We start from the raw sequence: 22893 nt of genomic DNA on the forward strand, positions 1-22893 counted from the left end.
GCAATACACGATTAACAAATTATATAACATCTTGTTTCCAAAGTAGAAGATAATTGTGAATTTTAACATTCATCAAACATAATGTAATGTTGTTCAATGGAAATTATTATTCTCTAATTACAGCTGATGTTAGTTGTTTTTTCTTCCTTTTTTTTACAAAGTGTATACACATATACGTACATTCATGTGTACATGTGTGGCTATAGGAACCAAGATATGTGTCTATATATACACATGCATGTGTATGTATTCATTATATGTTTGCATATACATATATGTGCATATAAGCATATATGCATGAATGTATGTTTACATATGTGTGTATATATGCATGTGTGTGTATAATTGTCTTCAGTTCTTCTGATTTACATAAAATAGATATATATTTAAATGAATCTTTCATTTTGAATTCTTTTTCCTATTCTCTCAGGTTACAGCTGAACATGAACGGTTCATACGAGGCTATGAGTATGTTGCTGATATCCTGGCCCAATGGGAACAGTGAGTTCTTGTTTTGTTTTAAACTTCCAAATTTGGTTCATATGCATGATGTTTGGAGGAAAATTCTGGTTAACTTCTTTAGGTTCAGATACTTGCAAATATTTTCCTTTCTCTAACTAAAGCAGCTATGTTTCTCTTCTAACGCAAGACACCTTTTCCAGCCATTGATACTACTTCCTATCAGTTGAGGGGTCTTGTGCTATTAGTTAGTTGGTGATCTCACTGATGCCAGTGCCAAAAAGGCACCCAGTACACTCTGTAAAGTGGTTGTGTTAGGAAGGGTATCCAGCCATAGAAACCAGCCAAAACAAACAGCAAAGCTTGGTGCAGTCTTTGCACTTGCCTTTTCTTGTCAAACCATCCTACTTGTGCCAGCATGGAAAATGGATGTTAAATGATGATGGTGGTGGACATAATAATCATTGAATATTGGGCTCTATTGCTGTTCTCAAACTTTCTAGTTTACCGTGTGTGTGTGTGTGTGTGGAGGCGAAATGGCCCAGTGGTTAGGGCAGCGGATTCGCGGTCATAGGATCGGGGTTTCGATTCCCAGATCGGGTGTTGTGAGTGTTTATTGAGCGAAAACACCTAAAGCTCCACGAGGCTCCGGCAGGGGATGGTGATGAACCCTGCTGTACTCTTCCACCACAACTTTCTCTCACTCTTACTTCCTGTTTCTGTTGTGCCTGTAATTCAAAGGGTCAGCCTTGTCACACTGTGTCACGCTGAATATCTCTGAAAACTACGTTAAGGGTACACGTGTCTGTGGAGTGCTCAGCCACTTGCACCTTAATTTCACTAGCAGGCTATTCCGTTGATCGGATCAACTGGAACTCTCGACGTCGTAAGCGACGGGGTGCCAACAAACAACGTGTGTGTGTGTAGTGTGTTAGAATAGTGAAATATTCTTTTTTTCCTTTGCATGTTATTTATTTTTCCCTCCATATCTTCCATTTATTCTATTTCCAGGCAAAAGCATTTAACAAACACACCAAACAAAAGTGATTCGTTATCAAAGAAAGGCAACAAGATAGTCCTCGATGGTTCTGACTGCCGATTTGTGTTTCGAAAACGTGTCTATCGTCATGTGCATGATATTCCCAAAGATCCTGTAGAATATCATTTACTCTTCGCTGAAGCTGTTCACAAAGTGGTTGAAGTAAGTTCTGCTAAACAGTCAGGTCCAGGATTTGGATTTATAATAAATACCTTGTTTCTCATTTATATTTCTTTTGATTCATCTTAAAACAAAGAAAATATGATTATGATGAGTTACATATTTCCTATTACACAAATATCTAAAGAAATAGGTATGAAAATGTTATTTGGGGATGTCGAATTCAGAAAATTATTGTTAGTAGATGTAAAGAAAAGTGTTAGATGCATATATTGACAGAGGGCCAACAAATTTAGCAATTAAACTGAGGATACAGTCTAGTTGATAGCTTGTTACTATTACATCTGTTAGCAACACAGTATTGTTAATAACTCATTGTGATTCTATAAAGCAAGTATTTAGTTTTAAAGCTGTTTCTTTGTTCCTTTATAACATTTGTTTTTCATTTAGTGAACGTAGTATTTTTTTTTTTTTTTTTTTTGTTAGTTTCTCTTTCTTTAGTGTGATGTTATTGCCAGTGTCTTTATCCATTATAATGCTAATATTGTTATGCCTGGATAATGTAGCAAATGTAAATCTACCCCTAAAATATTGCTGCTTTGTTTGAGAGTAATATTTACACATTTCATACAAATTTCATAATTTTCCTAAAAGCATAAGTAATGTTAATGAAGTTGTTCTCACTTGGAATCAACTCCAGATTAGCAGGCAAAAGAAAAAAAAAAGCGTGAAATTCTAATATTCATACTTCCTATAAAAAGAATTTTAACTACAGAAGTGGTGTTTTTTTTTTTATCTGGGAATCAAATGTCAGTAAAAGACTTAAGCTCACAAAAACCATCTACTTGACCAAGGTATTCATAATAATTAGTACATATTCATTGGCTACTGTATACGTTTGTGTTTTATAACATTAATGAAAGCTTGTCTTTAATACATTCCACTTCAATCACTTTGAATGATAAGCAATGGTTTGACGAGGGTTCCAGTTGATCTGATCAACCGAACTACCTGCTAGTGAAATTAACGTTTTAGTGGCTGAGCACACCACAGACACGCATATCCTTAAAGTAGTTCTCAGGGAGATTCGGCACAACATAAAATGTGAAAAGGCTGTCCCTTTGAATTACTGATATAACTCACTTTTGCCAGCTGAGTGGACTAGAATAATGTGAAATAAAGACACAACACACCGCCGAGAATTGAACGCACATTCGTAAGCTGAATGTCCTAATCACTAAGTTATATGCTTTCACATTAAGCAATAAAATCCATTTAAAATGCGACTTCATTATCAAATTATGTTCTAATGATATTCTTATAATTCCATGACAATACTTCAGCTATAAAGTCTTATAAGGTTCAGAGATTTTATTACTAAATAATATATCAAATGAACAGATCGAACAATTAAAAACTAAATTTAAAAACATATCTTACAGTTAGAAACGTGTATATTTCTCAAATGTGTATGCAATCTTTGTTAATGTAGACTTAATAATATATATGTTGTTTTTCAGTTGGATGAATTTTCTGTATCAGAGAAAGTCGCCCTTCAACTTGCTGGTTTACAAGCACAGGTTATATGGGGAGATTACCATGAAAACAAAGATTTTCGGTAAACACTTTCATTTTATTTTTCTATTTGAGTTATCTCCCTTGATATGTTTTGGCTCAAAGCCAAAGACAACAATTTGTTACTGGTCCCAAGTAGTTAACTTTAAATGTATCTAACTGTACCAGTCTGTTTTGTGAATGCTTTAGTAATATAATTCCTACCTTTACTCATATTTTTTCTTTAATAATCTCTACTTCTCTATGACACCAGTGCCTATCTAATAGAATTCTGATTAAATACAAGCCCTATGCTATTGACGAACATTATATGATTGATATTTTTAAAATCGGTTTTCTGCATAATTGGTAAACGAATTGTATGTCTTAACTTTCTTACAAAGCAACACACGCAAACACTCACTCATATACATTAAACATATTACAAACACAGACACACATAAGTAAAAAAATAAATAATTCTACAATTTGTAGCAATGTATATCCTTAACAAGTTGAATGTCTCTTTCCATCCCTCCTTCTCTCTCTCTCTCCCTATATATATATTGTGTTAAGCTAAGAAGTTGTGCATGGTACCAGAATTTTCCACTTGAGTCAAATGTAACAAACTACACAAAATTGTTGTTAGAGTCTCCACATAAGTGGAGTCAAGACCAGTTAGTTTGTGCTGGCATTGAGTCATATATATATATATATACATATATATATATATATATATATATATAGGAGTGACAAATAAAGAAATATAAATTAGAGGTAAGGGCTTCCAAAAGGAACTGTTCGAATTAATTAAGAATTTGATGTTTATGCAAAATGTCGGATGAGAGTTCAAAATTTTAAAATTCATGGGTAAATAGGTAGATAAAATAAATATATACAGATTCGGGTGAATTCAGGTAAAGGATATCATCTACAGCTGTTTCAGAGGTACAATGAATGTATAAATTTCCCTTATCCTTCGATTTAACTCACAATGAGCTCTTCTTAATATAGTCCATATATTGTGAAGTATACTTAAAAACATACTTTATAAGAAAATTTAACTTTATATATATACATATATATATATATGGCACCTGTGCCCAGCGTCACCTTTCTGGCACTTGTGCCCGTGACACCTGTGTAAGGATTTTCAAGCGACATCGTTGCCAGTGCCCCTGGACTGGCTCTTATGCGGGTGGCACATAAAATACACCATTTTGAGCGTGGCCGTTGCCAGTACCGCCTGACTGGCCTTCATGCGAGTGACACGTAAAAGCACCCACTACACTCTCGGAGTGGTTGGCGTTAGGAAGGACATCCAGCTGTAGAAACTCTGCCAAATCAGATTGGAGCCTGGTGTAGCCATCTGGTTTCACCAGTCCTCAGTCAAATCGTCCAACCCATGCTAACATGGAAAGCGGATGTTAAACGATGATGATGATGATGATATATATGTATGAGCTGTTACTTAAAGATGACAGAAGAGAAATTGTTAGAGACTGGAGTGAGTACAGAGAAAGGAGCTCTGTAATACAAACATGCCAACGAACTTATAATAGATGAAGTTATAGAGAACAACATTGCTGCATTGGTTTTTTTCAGCTACAAGCAACACTGTTTGTTAATGAGTAAACATTTTTCAAGTCTTTTTCTTTTTACTAATAATAAACTTTTACTTTTAGTTATGGAGAAGCGAAACAGTACCTGTGTGAACGCATATTAGAGGCTGATATGAGTAAAGACTGGGGAAATTCTATTGCAGAAGCCCACGAAGTAAGCCATATTTAGTTTCTGATAATCTTCTTTTTAGACATAGGATAGTAGGTCACATCTTGTACATTTTGTACATAGTTATGACTCTACTAAATAATATCAATAACAAACCATTTTTGCATGTTTTTGACTTTGTATTTATAAATGATAAGATAAAGAGATGACAAAGGAATAAACGATTTATCTTATGAACTTCATTAATCATTTATTCCTTTGTCATCTCTCTTTCTTATTACCGCTCTATACTTAGCCAACATACTGTTCTGAAACATTATATATATTGAGTTCTACACCAGGGTATTAGTCTTGCAATGCCTAAGCAAAATATTTGTGGATGACATATATTTTCAAAAGACTACAAAAAATTTCAAATTGGTACAGTCTCGATGACAAATGTGTAGTATGCACTTATAAACAGTGGTTTTCGTAAAATTTGTATAAGACAAAAAAAAAAAAAATCTGAAATAAAAGCACCAAAGGTGAAGCAAATGGTTAACAATGATGAATAAATGATAAGAAAAAGAAAATTAATCAATACAATTTTATTTTTCAATTTTCTTTTGAAATCACAACTTTATGCAGTTTTTTTCACAAAGTGAGATATCATATGATATAAGACCATGGTTACTACTCGAGTTTACATGCTTTGTCTTCTCTACACAAACAATTCAATATTTATTATCATTAACTTACAGCTGGCACCTATAAAGATAAGCTGTCGTGTGACCACAGTTCTAAATATATTGGGTTGGCAACTAAGTTCCTGCGGTTTTTTTAAATTTAAATTTTTTAAAAGGTTTAATAAAAAATAACAACTAATTAATCAATAATGTATTCACCTTTGTTGTTTACAACTTCTTCTCAGCGTTCAACAAGATTTTCAGTACCTCGTTGGTAGAAATCACCCGATTTCGACTCGAAAATTTGATCCAACCAAGCTCTCAATTTTGCATCAGTATTCAACAAAACTTCGCGCATAGCATTTGAAAGGGATCAAATGAGGTGGAAATCCGTTGATACCAAATCAGGAGAGTATGGCGGGTGTGGCAGCACTTCCCAGCCATGCATTTGAATGGCTTCCTTAGTCATATTGGCGATATGAGGCGGATGTTGTTGTGCAGCAGAAGAACTCCATGCTGCCAATTAAGTCTTTTCTCTTGAATAGCCATGTTGAGTCGTTCCATCTGTTGAACATAGAGTTCCGCGTTGACTGTTTGGTTCCATTCAAGCAATTCGTAATGGATAATCCCTTCCCAGTCCCACCATATGCACAACATCATTTTATGCAGATGAAGATCTTGTTTCATGTGCGGTGTCGCTTGTTTACCGGGGCTAAGCCATTCCTTATACTGCTTCATATTGATGTACAAGCACCATTTTTCGTCACCAGTAACAATTCAGTAAAGAAATCATTGCTTGTGTCCATGAGTTGATTAGTGATGAGCAAGCAAACCAGCAGAGATTGTGGCTCGTTGATTTTTGTTGTTGTCACTTAAAGTATGCAGAACCCATGCTCCATACTTCTGAACCTTTCCCATCGACTGAAGATGCTTCTCTGTAGCAGTGTGGGAGCATTCCACTTTCTCTGCCAGTTCCCTTGTCATTTGACGAGAATTTTTGTGCAAAAGTTAGTTTAATAACTCTTCAGCCAGAACGAGGTGCGTCTATGAGGTCAAAATTTCTATTTTTGAACTTGGCATACCCATCACGAGCAGTTCTTTCAGCTATGGCACCCTCTCCATACACAGCACAAATGTCGTGAGCAGCTTTTGTGGCCTTAGAACCTTGATTAAAAGCAAAAAGAAGGAGGTGTCGAAAATGCTCATTTTTCTTAACTTGACATTCCATTTTAACGATCTGAAAATAAACAAAAATTAACTAAAATTAACTAGAAAAAGAAACGAAATAGATTCCAAAATTTGAAAACGCAATACATTCCAAAATTTATAAAAATGGCAGGAACTTAGTTGCCAGCCCAATATGATACAACAATAGAACTGAAGTCTGCATTTAGATAAAATGCTATATCATTTCTCCATCATATAGAGTTTATTGTATTATAATGGACTATATCATTAACTTTCTAGACATGATATTCACACTTAAGTTGTCTGAAGAATTAAGACTTGTAACATTTAATCCCAATACTTGTGAGGATAAGTATTTATTTGACATAAGACATTTGTATCAGACTAATAGAAACTTCTCTTATTTACTATTCTTATCTGCTTTCTTCAATCCTGATGTGGGAAAATAAGTAACTATTTGTCAGCTTTTTATAATAACTAAACTGCTCTTGTTACACTAAATTCACGATCCATTCAAGACCTTAAATTAGCCACAAAAACTAGAATTGTATTCTGTTAGATAGTTTACTTGTGTTCGTTGAGTTTGCTATTTTTCAGTTGTCATTTTTTTCTCCTTTTTCTAGCATTATGGTTTGGGAAAGTCAGAAATTGAAGCAAACGTCTGGTATTTGACGTGTGTAAAACAGTTTCCTCTTTATGGCTGTACATTGTTCTCAATAGTGCATAAAGGACTTTGGTCACACACCAGTGACTCCTTACTTGCTGTCAACATGGATGGAATCAAATTTATTCGTTCTCGGGATAAATCTATTATTCATGACTTTAAGTATTCTGACATCGAGACTATTACATTAGATCCAAATGATAACTACATCACATTGGAGCTGTTTAATGACACAGGTATAGGATGTACACAACGCTGTTTCATGTTTGAAACTCTTTACAAAGAAGATATTGGCCATCTTATTGAAAGTTATTCTCCAGCACATGCAACTTGGCTCCGGCCAGAATATGACAACTGGAAAAAGGTACGCACCATTTTTCTTCAAATTAATCTGCATATCCTCCTTATTAATAACAACTGAGACTGCTATCATGCAATTAAGAAAGCAAAATGTATTTTCATATAACATACGAATAAAAGCCTCCCACCATCTCTTCTTCACCATGTTTCCTGATTTGCTATGTGTCCTGTGTCCACTTTACTAAATACATTTCCATCAGATTTGACCAATATTTCCCCTCTTTGCTATCAGAACCTTACTCTCCACATAAACCAATACCCTTGCTATTAACTTTGTTCCTTTACTCTCAATACTTTCAATAATAATGATCAGTTCTTCCTTCTTCTTTTACATTGTCTTCAGTCATTAATTTCTGCAACCATTGTCTTAAGTAAATATTCAGGTTTGTAGCAAGGCAAGGAGTGAATTCCATTTTCAGTCTCCAGAAAATTTGCAAAGAACTTTATTGCTTTGGAAGCAATAAAACAACATTTTAAAAAATAGCTAAAGACTTAAAACTTCACTTGTAAAAATATTGGTTTCAAAGTTTGTTCATAAGGCCAGCAGTTTTGGAGGAGTGGGTAAGTTGATTACATAAATCCCAATGTTCAACTGGTACTTATAAAAATATTGACATTTGACACTTTGGTAACTTTATCTGTTGCAAAAATCATTAAGATTTAAGTGAAAATCTTGGTATGCTGTTCTTTGTCTGGATTGCTTTCTCAAGATCCCTTTTACATGTCAGTGGCTACCAATGGAAGAGCATTGCCAGTGAAACCTTCCTACCAGATACTTTTACACGGGAATATAAGAAAAATGGTTTAAATCAAAGGTTTTCAACCATTTTTTACCTATGGATCCCTTTAATTCCTACCTTACTCTGGTAGACCCTCATAGCCATTTGCTGTTTAAAAAATCATATTATATTTTTATACTTGGATATCATAAGGAATTGTATTCAACAAATTGTAAAAGTATTTTGAGTATTTTAGTAGCATAATCAATTTCATGCACATAAATTTTAACAACAAAATTTTATGTGGACCTCAGTTGAGAACTACTGGTTTAAATGGTTATCTCTTCAGTTTGTGTGTGTACCATATCTTTTTCAATTAATATCAAATACTTCTCCTCAAAAACAAAAAAACAAGCCATTGAAAGTCAGTAGCAGAAAGTAACTCGGACTCTGAATAGATTATGGAATTATTCTGTGGCAGTCATCGTCATCATTTTAATGTCCACTTTTCCATGCCTGCATAAGTCAGACAATTTCAACAAAGAAATTATGAAGCAAAACCATAAAATATAAATCATGTCTTTAACCCACCTTATTTCCATGTCTTCTTTGATACTATCCATCTTCCAACTAATGTGCTGTTTCACATCTTCTGAAAGAAAGGTTTTCTATCTTGCAGTAAAAATTCTTTCTATAGCAGTTACAGCCCTGCATCCTCTCTAGCTGAATGAGACTCTGCTAATTTTATGCTTGTTTAAGTCTAATAAGTTATAGAAACAGTCCTTATAAATATGCTTTTTTGAATACCATTTGCCACTAAATTCCATAAAACAGTAATGCTTGAAGTCTGTCAAATAGTTGGTACTACATCACTTTTAACTCCTCAGATGTATTCAATTCCTATTGTACCACTTTTTATTTATCTCTCAGCAGATACAACACAAATTGTGTGACATGATGTACTTAGAATTTTTCTTTTAAAATCATGTCGCACAAACATGTTGAGGACATCCAGACAATGATTTTTATAATCACAGCTCACCACAATGCGATCAGTTTTTGTCATCATTGAAGATTGCTGAGATTTAGGATCATTCTTATCAATTTGAAATACTGGTACAACTTGTAATATTTTGTACAGTTCTACATTTGGAGTTAAAATTCCACTGAGGTTGACTTTGCCTTTCATCCCTTCGAGATCAATAAAATAAGTACCAGCTGAGTACTGGGGTCAATGTAATCAATTAGCCCCCTTCCCCCAAATTGCTGGCCTTGTGCTATTCTTCATAGACTTCTTCCACTTTTTTCATTCAAGACATTAGTAAATATTTTATTATTGCAACATATGTACTTATATTTTAACACTTTATTCTCATTTGCTTCCTCTAATAGATGCGTATGTCAGACGAAGAGAAATTAAAATTATATGAGGAGGTTGTCAGAACTCGAAGAAAACTTGTTGAAAGTAACATTCTCCAGCGACCCTCACCAGAAGGTGGAGCTAACTTTTTCCGTTCAACACTGCGCAAGTAAGTGGTACACAAATATTTCGTTTCCATTAACATAGCAAACTTATCTCAGAAACAATAACAGTTGTATAACCTAAACAGAGTTTGGTTCTGGAATATGTTAAGATTGATCTAAAACTGCTGCAACTAACAAATAAAATTGAACAGTTCAGACCTGCTCAAAGATATTTTATAGAAGTCTTGTTAAAAGACAATGCCAAGTCTTTCAATGATTTTCATCTTTTGGCCCAAATATATATTTTTTTCTTTTAAAGACGTTGGAGTGTTTTTCTTACAGCTGAAATAGGAGTGATAACAGTTTTTGATATGATAGACATGAAAGAGAAGTCCAGCATTTGAACTTTCTCAGCCATAACTATTGAATCAATGAAATATCTACTAAGATGAAATTATAGCTTGGTAACTTACACCAAACTCAATCTCTCTCATCAAATATTCTGGCTTGGCCATGTTGACTTTATAAGATGAATGTATTTGGCTGATATTACCAAAAATTCTTATATCTCCAAAGTCAAATGATGGAAATTATTTTGCTGATTCTTTTATTTTTTTATTTGTTAAGCATGTTAAGCATTGTTAATTTAGAATCAAAGTCTGTTTCACCCTTATATTAATAATCAGTAAATTAATTTCAAAAATTGCCTTGTTTATGACTGTTTAAAGAAAACATAATATCAATATAGTGTTTTTGTGAAATACAAGTAAATATGAGGATTATTTTATCTCCAAAAATGTTAAATGTCATATTTTTCTTTTGTCTACCTGTTATATATGTATATATCACATACATACACATATACATGTGTGTGTGTGTGTGTGTGTATGTGTGCATATATGAATCATCATCATCATCATCATCGTTTAACGTCCGCTTTCCATGCTAGCATGGGTTGGACGATTTGACTGAGGACTGGTGAAACCGGATGGCAACACCAGGCTCCAGTCTAATTTGGCAGAGTTTCTACAGCTGGATGCCCTTCCTAACGCCAACCACTCAGAGAGTGTAGTGGGTGCTTTTACGTGTCACCCGCACGAAAACGGCCACGCTCGAAATGGTGTCTTTTATGTGCCACCCGCACAAGCCAGTCCAGGGGCACTGGCAACGATCTCGCTCGAAAATCCTACGGGAGCCAGTCAGGCGGTACTGGCAACGGCCACGCTCAAAATGGTGCATCTCATGTGCCACCCGCACAAGAACCAGTCCAGGGGCACTGGCAACGATCTTACTTGGCTTGCCGGGTCTTCTCACGCACAGCACATTTCCAAAGGTCTCAGTCAGTAGTCATCGCCTCGGTGAGGCCCAATGTACGAAGGTCTTGCCTCACCACCTCAGCCCAGGTCTTCCTGGGCCTACCTCTTCCACGGGTTCCCTCAACTGTTAGGGTGTGGCACTTTTTCACGCAGCTATCCTCATCCATTCTCACCACATGTCCATACCAGCGCAATCGTCTCTCTTGCACGCCACAACTGATGCTTCTAATGTTCAGCTTTTCTCTCAAGATACTTACACTCTGACGGGTATTCACATTGACATTACACATCCAACGGAGCATACTGGCTACATTCCTTGCGAGCTTACGTATGTCCTCAGCAGTTACAGCCCATGTTTCACTGCCATGTAGCATGGCTGTTCGTACGCATGCGTCATACAGTCTGCCTTTTACTCTGAGTGAGAGTCCCTTTGTCGCCAGCAGGGGTAAGAGCTCTCTAAACTTTGCCCAGGCTATTCTTATTCTAGCAGCTACACTTTCAGTGCACCCACCCCCACTACTAACTTGGTCGCCCAGATAGCGGAAGCTATCGACTACCTCTAGTTTTTCACCCTGGAATGAGATAGAAGTTGTTTCCTGTTTGTTTACAGTCTTTATTGCACCTGAACATCTGCCACAAACAAAAACTAACTTGCTAGTTAACCTGCCTTTGATGTTGCTGCACCTCTTATGTGTCCATAGCTTGCACCGGGTACATCTTATAGAGTTACTACCTACTCCTTTTCTACATACTGAGCAGGGCCATCTACCTGAAGGGGTTTGTGTTTTATCTACCTTCCTACTTATTAGGATTTTGGTTTTAGCTAGGTTGACTCTAAGGCCCTTCAGTTCTAGACCTTGCTTCCACACCTGAAACTTCTCCTCTAGTTCTGATAGTGACTCCGCAATTAGGGCAAGGTCATCAGCATAGAGGAGCTCCCAGGGGCAACCTGTCTTGAACTCCTCTGTGATTGCCTGGAGGACTATGATAAATAAGAGGGGGCTGAGGACGGAACCTTGGTGGACCCCTACCTCTAGCCGGAATTCATTGCTGTACTCATTTCCAACCCTCACCTTACTGGCAGCATCTCTGTACATGGCTCGCACAGCTCTCACTAACCATTCTTCTATCCCAAGTTTCCTCATTGACCACCAGATAAGGGATCGGGGGACCCTGTCAAAGGCTTTCTCCATGTCAACGAAAGCCAGGTACAGAGGTTTATCCTTAGCTAGGTATTTCTCCTGCAACTGTCTCACTAGAAATAAGGCATCAGTAGTGCTTTTACCTGGCACGAACCCAAACTGCATCTCATCTAAATTGATTCGCTCCCTAATTAGTTGGGCTATGACCCTCTCTGTAACTTTCATAACCTGATCTAACAGCTTGATGCCTCTGTAATTATTTGTATCTAAAGCGTCACCTTTACCTTTGTAGCAGTTGACTATGATGCTGCTACACCAGTCATTGGGTATGACTCCTTCGTGTATCACCTGGTTCGTAATACGGGTGACTAGGCTATAGCCAACACTGCCAGATATTTTGAGCATCTCTGCAGTGATTCCTGATGGGCCGGGGGCTTTCCCGGTCTTCATACTCTTAATTGCTTTATCTACCCTGGTACTATCAACTCGGATAGCTGGTCCCTCTATTGGGTCGACATACGGCAGGCTCTCTTTCTCCCATTCATTCTCTTTATTAAGCAATCTATCGTAGTGGCATCTCCAGACCTCTTTCTTTGCATCCTCATTTAATGCAAGCGTACCATCATCCATGCGAACACATTTCTCTCCTACAACATCACTATTCTCTCTCCTACACTGTCTTGCAACACGAAATACCTCGAGTCTTTGGTCCTCACGGCGCAGAACATTGGCAAATCTTTCCTTATCTGCTTCCCCTCTGGCTAAATAAACCTGTCGCCTAGCCTCCCTTCTGGCACATTGGTACAATTCCCTGCTACCACCGTTCTTCCAGTCCTTCTAAGCCTGTTTCTTTTGTCTAATAGCCCTGTCTACCTCCTTGTTCCACCATCACGTTACTCTGGGTCGGGAGGGGACCTTACACCACCCACAAATCTGGTCGGTGGCTTTCAACAGGTTGTCCCGCAGAAATCTCCAATTGTCTTCCACGTTGTATGATGCTATATCCCCTTCTATTTCGTTAAATGCTTCAAGTAACTTGTCTCTAAGTCTCTGTCCGTTTGCAGGGTCTTTAAGCTTCCACACCCTTCTCCTCCAAGCCTGTCTAATTCTGGGCACCCATTTTGCCTTGATCCCAAAGTCGCTAACTACTAATCTATGTTGTGGTGTACATTCTTCGCCAGGGTAGGTTTTGGCATTTATAAGCCGCCCTCTTTCCCTATTTCTGGCGAGGATGTAGTCGATTTGGCTAGAGTGTCTGCCGGAGCGGTAGGTGACTAGGTGACTGGCAGGTTTCCTGAAGTTGGTATTGCAGACCATAAGATCGGTTGCATCACAGAACTCCAGCAGTCTGGTTCCCTCCTCGTTGCGGGAACCGAAGCCATAGCCTCCATGTATGCCATGGAAGCCTCCAGCACGACGTCCGACATGACCGTTGAAGTCTCCAGCCACAAAGAGAAGGTCCCTGTCACTCGTCGACGAGGTAGTTTGCAAGAGGGTGTCATAGAATTGGTCTTTCAGACCATCTGGTAGCCCCGGTTGAGGTGCATAGGCTGAGATGACAGTAGCTAATCTATGATGAAGCACTAGTCTGATCTTAAGTACTCTGTCACTTACTCTAACGACCTCGATTACCTTATCCACCCATTTCTCCGCTAGAAGTGTTTCTACGCCCCCGACCCCGTCAGTGTTCCTTGCCCAGAAAATCTTGTACCTGTGTTCTTTGCCTGTGAGGAACCTCGCAGAACCTCCTCTCCATCTTACTTCCTGGATGCAGCACATATCTACGCGTCTTCGTTCAAGCATCTCAACAATTTCACCAGATCTACCTTTCAGCGTGCCGACGTTGAGAGTGCCAATCCTAACAGTATGGGTGTTGGGGGTGTGGGCCTGTAGCCTGGGAAGGGGAAAAGCAGTGTCGTGTACCTGAAAAGAAAACTTGCAATTGGAAGACTTCATAATATATATATATATATATATATATATATATACATAACTCATACATTTAAAAATTAAATAATGTTATATTTCATGTTTTCTCACTGTAGGTTGACTAAAACTAAAATGGAGTATTTGCGGCAATATGCTGAGGCTAGTGGACATGAGCAGTTTAATGCAGGCTATTGGGCCTACAGTAAGGTCCCCCCCAAACAAGCAATGATGATATTTAAGGAGCAACTTTTAGAAGAAATGGCACTCAAACTAACTTCCAGTGTGCTTGCTTTTGCAGGAGTTGAAGATTCAAGTAAGACTAATGGCTTTCTTCTCCCCAAAAAATGATGCTTAAATTATAGATTATTCACATTAAAGATCAAATTTGGTTTTTTACATTATATTTAAAAGGAAAAAAAATTATCTTTTGTTTGGTCTTCAATGTGAAGCAGTTGCTGATTTTTTTTTTTTAATAATCTATAAGATAGTAGTAAAATATTATCTGGCTAGAAGTTAATTTCTGTGTTGAATATTTGTTTTAATCAAGTGATAACTGAGTCTCACAGGCTTCTTTAATCAAGTAAATAATGCTAGGAATCTAAAGTAAATATTCCAAGTGCTGCCTGTTCTTTTAGGGTAGATGAAAGTGCCCCAACATGCACTTGTTTTGAGTGATAATAAATTATAGTTATTTAGTAGAAAGTATGGCTGAACATTGTATAGTTGGTTTTTAATTCCAGCACACTATGTCTTGATTGTAAATCCTGCCAGAGTCAAAATTACCTCAATATAATAAAATTCTTGTCAAATACTGGGGTTAATTTCATCAAGTGATACCTGTGTCTCCAAAACTTCTTTAATCAAGAAACTAATGCTGGAAATCTCAAGCAAATACTCCATGTGCTGCTTGTTCTTTTAATGTTGATGAAGGTGGATGCCTCAACACACACGATATCTCTGAAAACAACACTTACTCCAGATCTATATTGGCAGTGAAAGCCATTAGGAAAGAACTACGCTGCAATGTGGTGCATTCTTCATTGTACCTGACACAAGATGATAAAAGGAGGGGTGGGGAGAAGGGATGGTGATGGTGGTGACAGTGAGGAGTTTTGTTTTTGTAGTACAAGAGATCGTTCATTTTAGCTCCGGCTGTAAAGAAACATCTTAAGAATTCTGTTGAAATGCTTCCATTTATTGAAATCATTCAAGCTAGAACCAATTATAATAGCGACACAAATATAACAAGAATTACAAAGACATGTTAAAGATCTTTAATCTTTTATCACTTACTTGTTTCAGTCAGTAGACTGTGGCCATGCTGGGGCACCACATTAAAGAACTTTTAGTTGAATGAATCAACTCTAGTACTTATTTTTTTAAGCCTGGTACTCTGATTGTCAAACAATGGTGGGGACAATTACAGACACAATCACACACACACTCACACACACACACACACACACACACATGCAACAGGCTTCTTTTATTTTCCATCTACCAAATCCACTCACAAGGTTTTGGTTGGTCTGAGGCTATAGTAGAAGACACTTGCCAACGTTGTCACACAGTAGGACTCAACCCAGAAACACGTGGTTGGGAAGCAAGCCTCTTACCACACAGCTGCAAGTTTTGATACTTTCATGGAATTCATTAAATTTGATTAAAATTTACTTAAAATATGTGAAACAACTGACATAGCATGTCATGCAATTCTCACACAGATTAATTTGTTGAAGACATTCTATGGTGATGTAGAAATACTACTAAGACAATGTAGAATATATGATGATAAAATTCAAGTAACACTGTTTCAGTACCTGTCATATACCCCTGGGTGTATGATTGTCTTCAGATATATATTTAATAATTTCACTCAGCTTAACTAACTGTGACAATTATTACGAGAGTTATATCCTTGCTGTATTCAACATAGTCTGATGCATTACGTTTTCTCTACTTGAATGAAAGTGATGTTGTATTTCTATTTCAGTTTGCGATATAAATGAAATGATAGAACTAATTCAAACATTCATACAGAGGTGTATGGAATGTGTGTTTTTGTGTGATGAATTATATCTTCAAGCAATTAAGCAGACAACAGACCATCCAGGTAAGGAAATATTACATCTTCTCTCATCTACCAACATGTAAATCTCTCAGATATTTTAGGTTTTGCTGTGGATGTCGAATAAGACCAAAACTTGCTCAGAGTTGTCACCATACTTACTAAAGATCAGGTTAACACACTACATCTTGTCCACAATTAATTTTAAATCTAATTTAGATTATGAAGTTGTCTGCCCTACCTATTTTTTTTACTAGAATTAATCATTAACCTAATGATTTTGCCTTTTCACTATATGTGTAATTTTAATTCATTAAAATTCATTTTTGGCTTGCTACAATAAATGTGTTAGCAGCTACATAACTGTTTGTTGATCACGCAGGAAGTGTACTGGGTAATTTTTTCGAGTCATTTCTATATCTGCAGACTAGAGTGTTATTCATTGTAAGACAGGCAATGTTAGAAATATACTTTCACCATTGTGAAATGTTCAGGATTGCATGACAGTATGTGAGAAAGAACTAAGGTAAACCTAGCAAAGCCATAAGAAAGAAGAAAAGATACTGCTATTTTCAGGAAAAAGGCCTTACTTGATATACAGAAAAGGAGTTGGTATAAACTCCATATGCTATACCCAATGTAAGTTATGGAATCATAGGTTGACTAACTGAGAAAGTAAGCTTTGTATATTTTAGCTGTACTGGAGCAGGACATACTATGAGCACACGAGAAACAAGTTTTCTTAAATGTTCAGATATCACACTACAAGTAGTCAATAGCTTGTGTTATTTGTGTTAATTAGCAGGGGAAGTGATTGCTCTGAATGTATTGTAGCTACAGTAAGAACGAGTTGGGAAGAGTTCAGGGTGCTATTATCTCTAAAGGCAACATAGGCTTTTTCCCCTCACAGTGAAGAGGCAGATTGTATGATATTTATTTAGAACTGTGAAACTGCATGGTAATGAGAAATGAGTCTTGAATGTAGAAGATTTGAGAAGACTAGAAAGAAAAGAAAAGAAGCGAGCATGCATCATTGAATGTGCAATGTAAGTGTGCTTAAATAACAAAGCACAAATATGTTGGGAGAAAAACTGAGCATAAGAGGAATTGCATGAAGTGTGCAAGAAAAAAGACTGCATGTGACAGTTACGGATGAGAGTGGCTGAATGAGAAAGTCTTGATTACTTAATGTGGATGGAGGTTGCAAAGGAGGGAGACCCAGGATAACTCATGATAAGCAGTTTTCCCATTTGGGTGAAACTAAGATTTTGGGAACACAGGTACAATTCATTTTTGCCAGCTGAGTGGATTGGGGCAATGTGAAATAAAGTGTCTTTCCCATGAACATAACCCTGCCTCCAGGAATCAAACTCCCGACCTTACAATCGTTATCTGAATACCTAACCTCTAAACCACCTGCCTTCAGCTGTAACCTTATATGACAACACTAACAACAGAGTATTCCAACATGAACTGTCATATAATGAGTAGCACACACGGTGGAATATTGTAAATTGAATAAGGTCAGAGTTATCTCCCTTTAGAAAACAGAGCGCGGCAGCCAGACTAATAATTATATTAAGATATGAATGCAGTCAAAAATTACGACTAATTCATCTTAATCGTTTTTCTTTAGGCTTTGGTTGTGTAATCTACTTTTTGTTCCTCATAACGAGAACTTGGTCAAGTTGTGGAGAACAGATTGAATGAGATAATATATTTTGTCCTTTATTTTAAGAATTACTATATGCTTTTCTTGACATTTGAATTGTAATTATGCCTGAATGTCACATACACACTTTCAAATACACAAATCAGTCTTATATAGAATGTTACAGTTACTGTATGAGTGAGAAATATTTTGTAGACGCACAATAGTGAGTTCAAATCTGTCTGTAATGTAAATCTTGACCCTTTGGCATTCAAATTATTCTGTCAAATGTAATACTTATCTATTCACATTGTTTTGAATTGATCATGCATTATATTGTAGCTATGAGATCTCAATAATGTGTTTCTTTATTTTTAGAAGGACATTGTAGGATAGGTGAGAGAGGCCAGATCTAGTTGATTTGAACACAATACAAGTAGAATATTTTGACAAGTAGAATATTTTACAAGTAGATTATTCTGTCAAATGCAACACTTATTTATCTATATTGTTTTGAATTTATTCAGCATTATCTTGTTGCTTTGAGATTTCGATTGTGTGATTGTATATTTTTTAGACTAACATTGCAGGGTAGATGTGAGAAGCTGGATCTGGTCAGTTTGAACATAGAACAGGAAGAATATTTTGGCTCGATATGGCCAATTTAACCCTTTAGTATTCACATTATTCTGCCAAATGTAATACTTTTTCATTCAAATTTTTAATTAACCATGCATTATCTCATAGCTTCAAAAGTTTGATGATGTGATTGTATGTCTTATAATGGCATTGAAGGGTAGGTGCAATAGGTTGAATCTGGCTGGTTAGAACAGAAAACAAGAAGCATATTTAGGCTGAATATGGCTGGTTTAAATGCTAAAGTGTTAAACATTAGAAGCTTAATGATACACACTCAGGTCGAGTTTATTGACAACAGAAACTTCACAAGTCAATTCTCTGAGTTTCTAGTTGCCACTCCTCAGGCATTTATGAAGAACATAATATGGAAATTGGTAAATAAAGAGCATGCAGTATAAATGTGTGAATATTATATTTAATGTTGATTGGTTGGAATTGATTAACAAAGAACTATTGGCTGACAGCATAACTGTTGTTTGCAAAATATGAAGAGCAAGGTGATATAGGAGAAAGTATTTCATGGGTTCTTTTTATATTTGCATGTACATAATACAGCTCATTCCAATCTATTCTGTTAATCTCTCTTGGAAAATTATATTCATGTTTTTTGCAAAAGAGTAACTGATTGAAAAGCAGCTCTGATGTCTGTAGACATCATTACTTTGTAATTCAGTGTCTTCTGGCTGATTAAATGAGAAGTGTGGGGGAAGTGGGGAGCTCAGCACCGGCCCATGAGGTTTCAGTTTCCAATAATTGACAGTACTTTAATTTCATTATTCAGTTCTCTTTTCTAGTACGTACTTGTTTTAATTACATATCTATATGTGTGTGTATATGGATATGTATGTATGTATATATATATATGTGTGTGTATGTATATATATATATATATATATATATATAGACAGAGAGAGAGAGAGAGATACTCATTAATTTACATATATGTAATACAAAGCCCTATTTTTCTACAGAACCTAATAGCAACGTAAATCGTCGCAACTGGCAAATCTTGTCGATATTGACGAGTACGCTGTGTCCTAACAACATCGTGATTCAGAAATATCTGCAGGTACATTTGCGTAAATGTTGCATGGATACATCCACGGATGAGGGCAAGTTTGCTCGATTTGCATACAAAGTAAGTATCCTCTCTTTATTCAAGCCCAGTTCATTGCTCCATCACTCACAGCCACCACCCCAACCATGACCAACACCACCATTTCATTTCTTGTACTCGTGCCATTTTACTGTCAACCAGCACATTCTCTCTTTAGCTACCACCTCTGTGGTCACTCAACACTTCTTCTTACCTTTGTGTCATTATCTGCCCTAACATGTTTTTCAGTCTTTCTTTTTCTCACAGCATCTCCTACACCCACCCACTATTTCCTCTACCTCCCCTTCACACCATCCTCTCTCCACTATCTTATATATACATACATACATGCATACATATACCATATGTTTCCATGTATAAGACAACCTTTAGATAAGACAAGGTCAAAATTTATAAAAAATTTCATGAATTTGTCTCATGTCTGTAGTATAAGACAACTGTTAAATTACAAAATCATTTGCATACAGGTTACCTTTTGCAACAACAGGTTCAATTTGGATTACACACAACCTGTATTTTTCAATAAAACTATTTTATAGTAGTTGCATTTAAAACATAAGACATTATAATTTTTTTTAATTTCCGTTCAACCCTAACCACTTTTGCACAGCCTTGGCCATGTGAGCTGGGACACCATCCTACTGAAAGACGTAGTCTGCCTTCTTCGTGATCTTTCTCACCCAGGGCAGGACTTTCATGACCAAGATGTCCCTGTAGTTGGCTGTGAATCACATCAGTGGCATTTTCTTGCCATTCAAAGCCACAATGCTGAGCATCATTAAGTAGGCCAGGTGCTTGGTTGTGGACAAGTATCAGACTTTGGAGATGTCCTGGCCGAAGCAGACCACATGGTTGTTCTACTTGTTGATGACTGGATCAACAGTGAAGGGATTTTTATCAGAAAAAAATGAGAATTCGTTTGCCATGATACTTGGAGATATTGAGAAGGCAACAACTTCTGATGTCGTTCTCACATACAGTCGGTGAGCAGAAGCCTTTCCATGCATCTCAAGCTCTTGCTGCCATCCTCCTTGGCGGCCCTGGGCACCATGGCCATCAAGATGTTGTTCTTCACGAGCACTGTCATTTTGAGCTGCGGATCACTTTCGAAGGCCTTTCGCATAGCCAAATGGTTGACAACTTGTGATCTGCCTGATCCAGGTCGATCTTTGAGGTCTTTCTCCTTCTTGAGCCTCTCTGTGACTCTGTGGACAATCATCCAGCTGACGTTGAGCTGCTTGGCCATGTCAGACTTGTGGCCAGATCACAGCAGAGCAGAGATCTTGATTCTTCTTGCTTCCATCTCAGTTCTCCTACACACAATGGAAAATATGTTTTTATAACACGTGCTGGAAAAGTAGAACCTTAAGTATGTTTCACAACACTTTTTCTGTCACACATGTTAACCCCTAGAAAGATCAAAACCAAGTGTAACAGGACTTCTGCAAGTACATACATATATATATATATATATATATATATATATATATACATACATACATACACATACATATATATATATATACATACATACATATATATATATATATATATATATATATGTATCATCATCATCATCATCATCATCGTTTAACGTCCGCTTTCCATGCTAGCATGGGTTGGACAATTTGACTGAGGACTGGTGCAACCGGATGGCTACACCAGGCTCCAATCTAATTTGGCAGAGTTTCTACAGCTGGATGCCCTTCCTAACGTCAACCACTCAGAGAGTGTAGTGGGTGCTTTTACGTGTCACCCGCATGAAAACGGCCACGCTCGAAATGGTGTCTTTTATGTGCCACCCGCACAAGAGCCAGTCCAGGGGCACTGGCAACGATCTCACTTGGCTTGCCGGGTCTTCTCACGCACAGCACATTTCCAAAGGTCTCGGTCAGTAGTCATCGCCTCGGTGAGGCCCAATGTTCGAAGGTCTTGCCTCACCACCTCAGCCCAGGTCTTCCTGGGCCTACCTCTTCCACGGGTTCCCTCAACCGTTAGGGAGTGGCACTTTTTCACGCAGCTATCCTCATTCATTTTCACCACATGTCCAAACCAGCTCAATCATCTCTCTTGCACACCACTACTGACACTTCTTATGTTCAGCTTTTCTCTCAAGATACTTACACTCTGACGGGTATGCACATTTACATTACACATCCAGCGGAGCATACTGGCTTCATTCCTTGCGAGCTTACGCATGTCCTCAGCAGTCACAGCCCATGTTTCACTGCCATGTAGCATGGCTGTTCGTACACATGCGTCATACAGTATATATGTATATATATATATATATATATATATATATATATAGCCCAACTAATTAGGGAGCGAATCAATTTAGATGAGATGCAGTTTGGGTTCGTGCCAGGTAAAAGCACTACTGATGCCTTATTTCTAGTGAGACAGTTGCAAGAGAAATACCTAGCCAAGGATAAACCTCTGTACCTGGCTTTCGTTGACATGGAGAAAGCCTTTGACAGGGTCCCCCGATCCCTTATCTGGTGGTCAATGAGGAAACTTGGGATAGAAGAATGGCTAGTGAGAGCTGTGCGAGCCATGTACAGAGATGCGGCCAGTAAGGTGAGGGTTGGAAATGAGTACAGCAATGAATTCCGGGTAGAGGTAGGGGTCCACCAAGGTTCCGTCCTCAGCCCCCTATTATTTACCATAGTCCTCCAGGCAATCACAGAGGAGTTCAAGACAGGTTGCCCCTGGGAGCTCCTCTATGCTGATGACCTTGCCCTAATTGCGGAGTCACTATCAGAACTAGAGGAGAAGTTTCAGGTGTGGAAGCAAGGTCTAGAATTGAAGGGCCTTAGAGTCAACCTAGCTAAAACCAAAATCCTAATAAGTAGGAAGGTAGATAAAACACAAACCCCTTCAGGTAGATGGCCCTGCTCAGTATGTAGAAAAGGAGTAGGTAGTAACTCTATAAGATGTACCCGGTGCAAGCTATGGACACATAAGAGGTGCAGCAACATCAAAGGCAGGTTAACTAGCAAGTTAGTTTTTGTTTGTGGCAGATGTTCAGGTGCAATAAAGACTGCAAACAAACAGGAAACAACTTC

General features: G+C 37.4%; 1 protein-coding gene across 2 annotated transcripts in view; it reads left to right on the top strand.

Moving 5' to 3' along the window:
- LOC106873920 (unconventional myosin heavy chain 6) overlaps positions 1 to 22893 on the top strand; it is a 543260-nt gene that overhangs the window by 496814 nt on the left and 23553 nt on the right. For both annotated transcript variants that reach the window (XM_052971791.2, XM_052971792.2), the window contains 9 exons: positions 431 to 501; positions 1471 to 1660; positions 3139 to 3236; positions 4858 to 4948; positions 7380 to 7784; positions 9892 to 10028; positions 14467 to 14663; positions 16344 to 16463; positions 19680 to 19846. In XM_052971791.2, the coding sequence (XP_052827751.1) occupies positions 431 to 501; positions 1471 to 1660; positions 3139 to 3236; positions 4858 to 4948; positions 7380 to 7784; positions 9892 to 10028; positions 14467 to 14663; positions 16344 to 16463; positions 19680 to 19846 (1476 nt within the window). The remainder of the gene's footprint in view (positions 1 to 430; positions 502 to 1470; positions 1661 to 3138; positions 3237 to 4857; positions 4949 to 7379; positions 7785 to 9891; positions 10029 to 14466; positions 14664 to 16343; positions 16464 to 19679; positions 19847 to 22893) is intronic.

Source organism: Octopus bimaculoides, chromosome 11, assembly GCF_046866305.1.
Source record: "Octopus bimaculoides isolate indiv1 chromosome 11, ASM4686630v1, whole genome shotgun sequence".
Classification (NCBI taxonomy): Eukaryota; Metazoa; Mollusca; class Cephalopoda; order Octopoda; family Octopodidae; genus Octopus; species Octopus bimaculoides.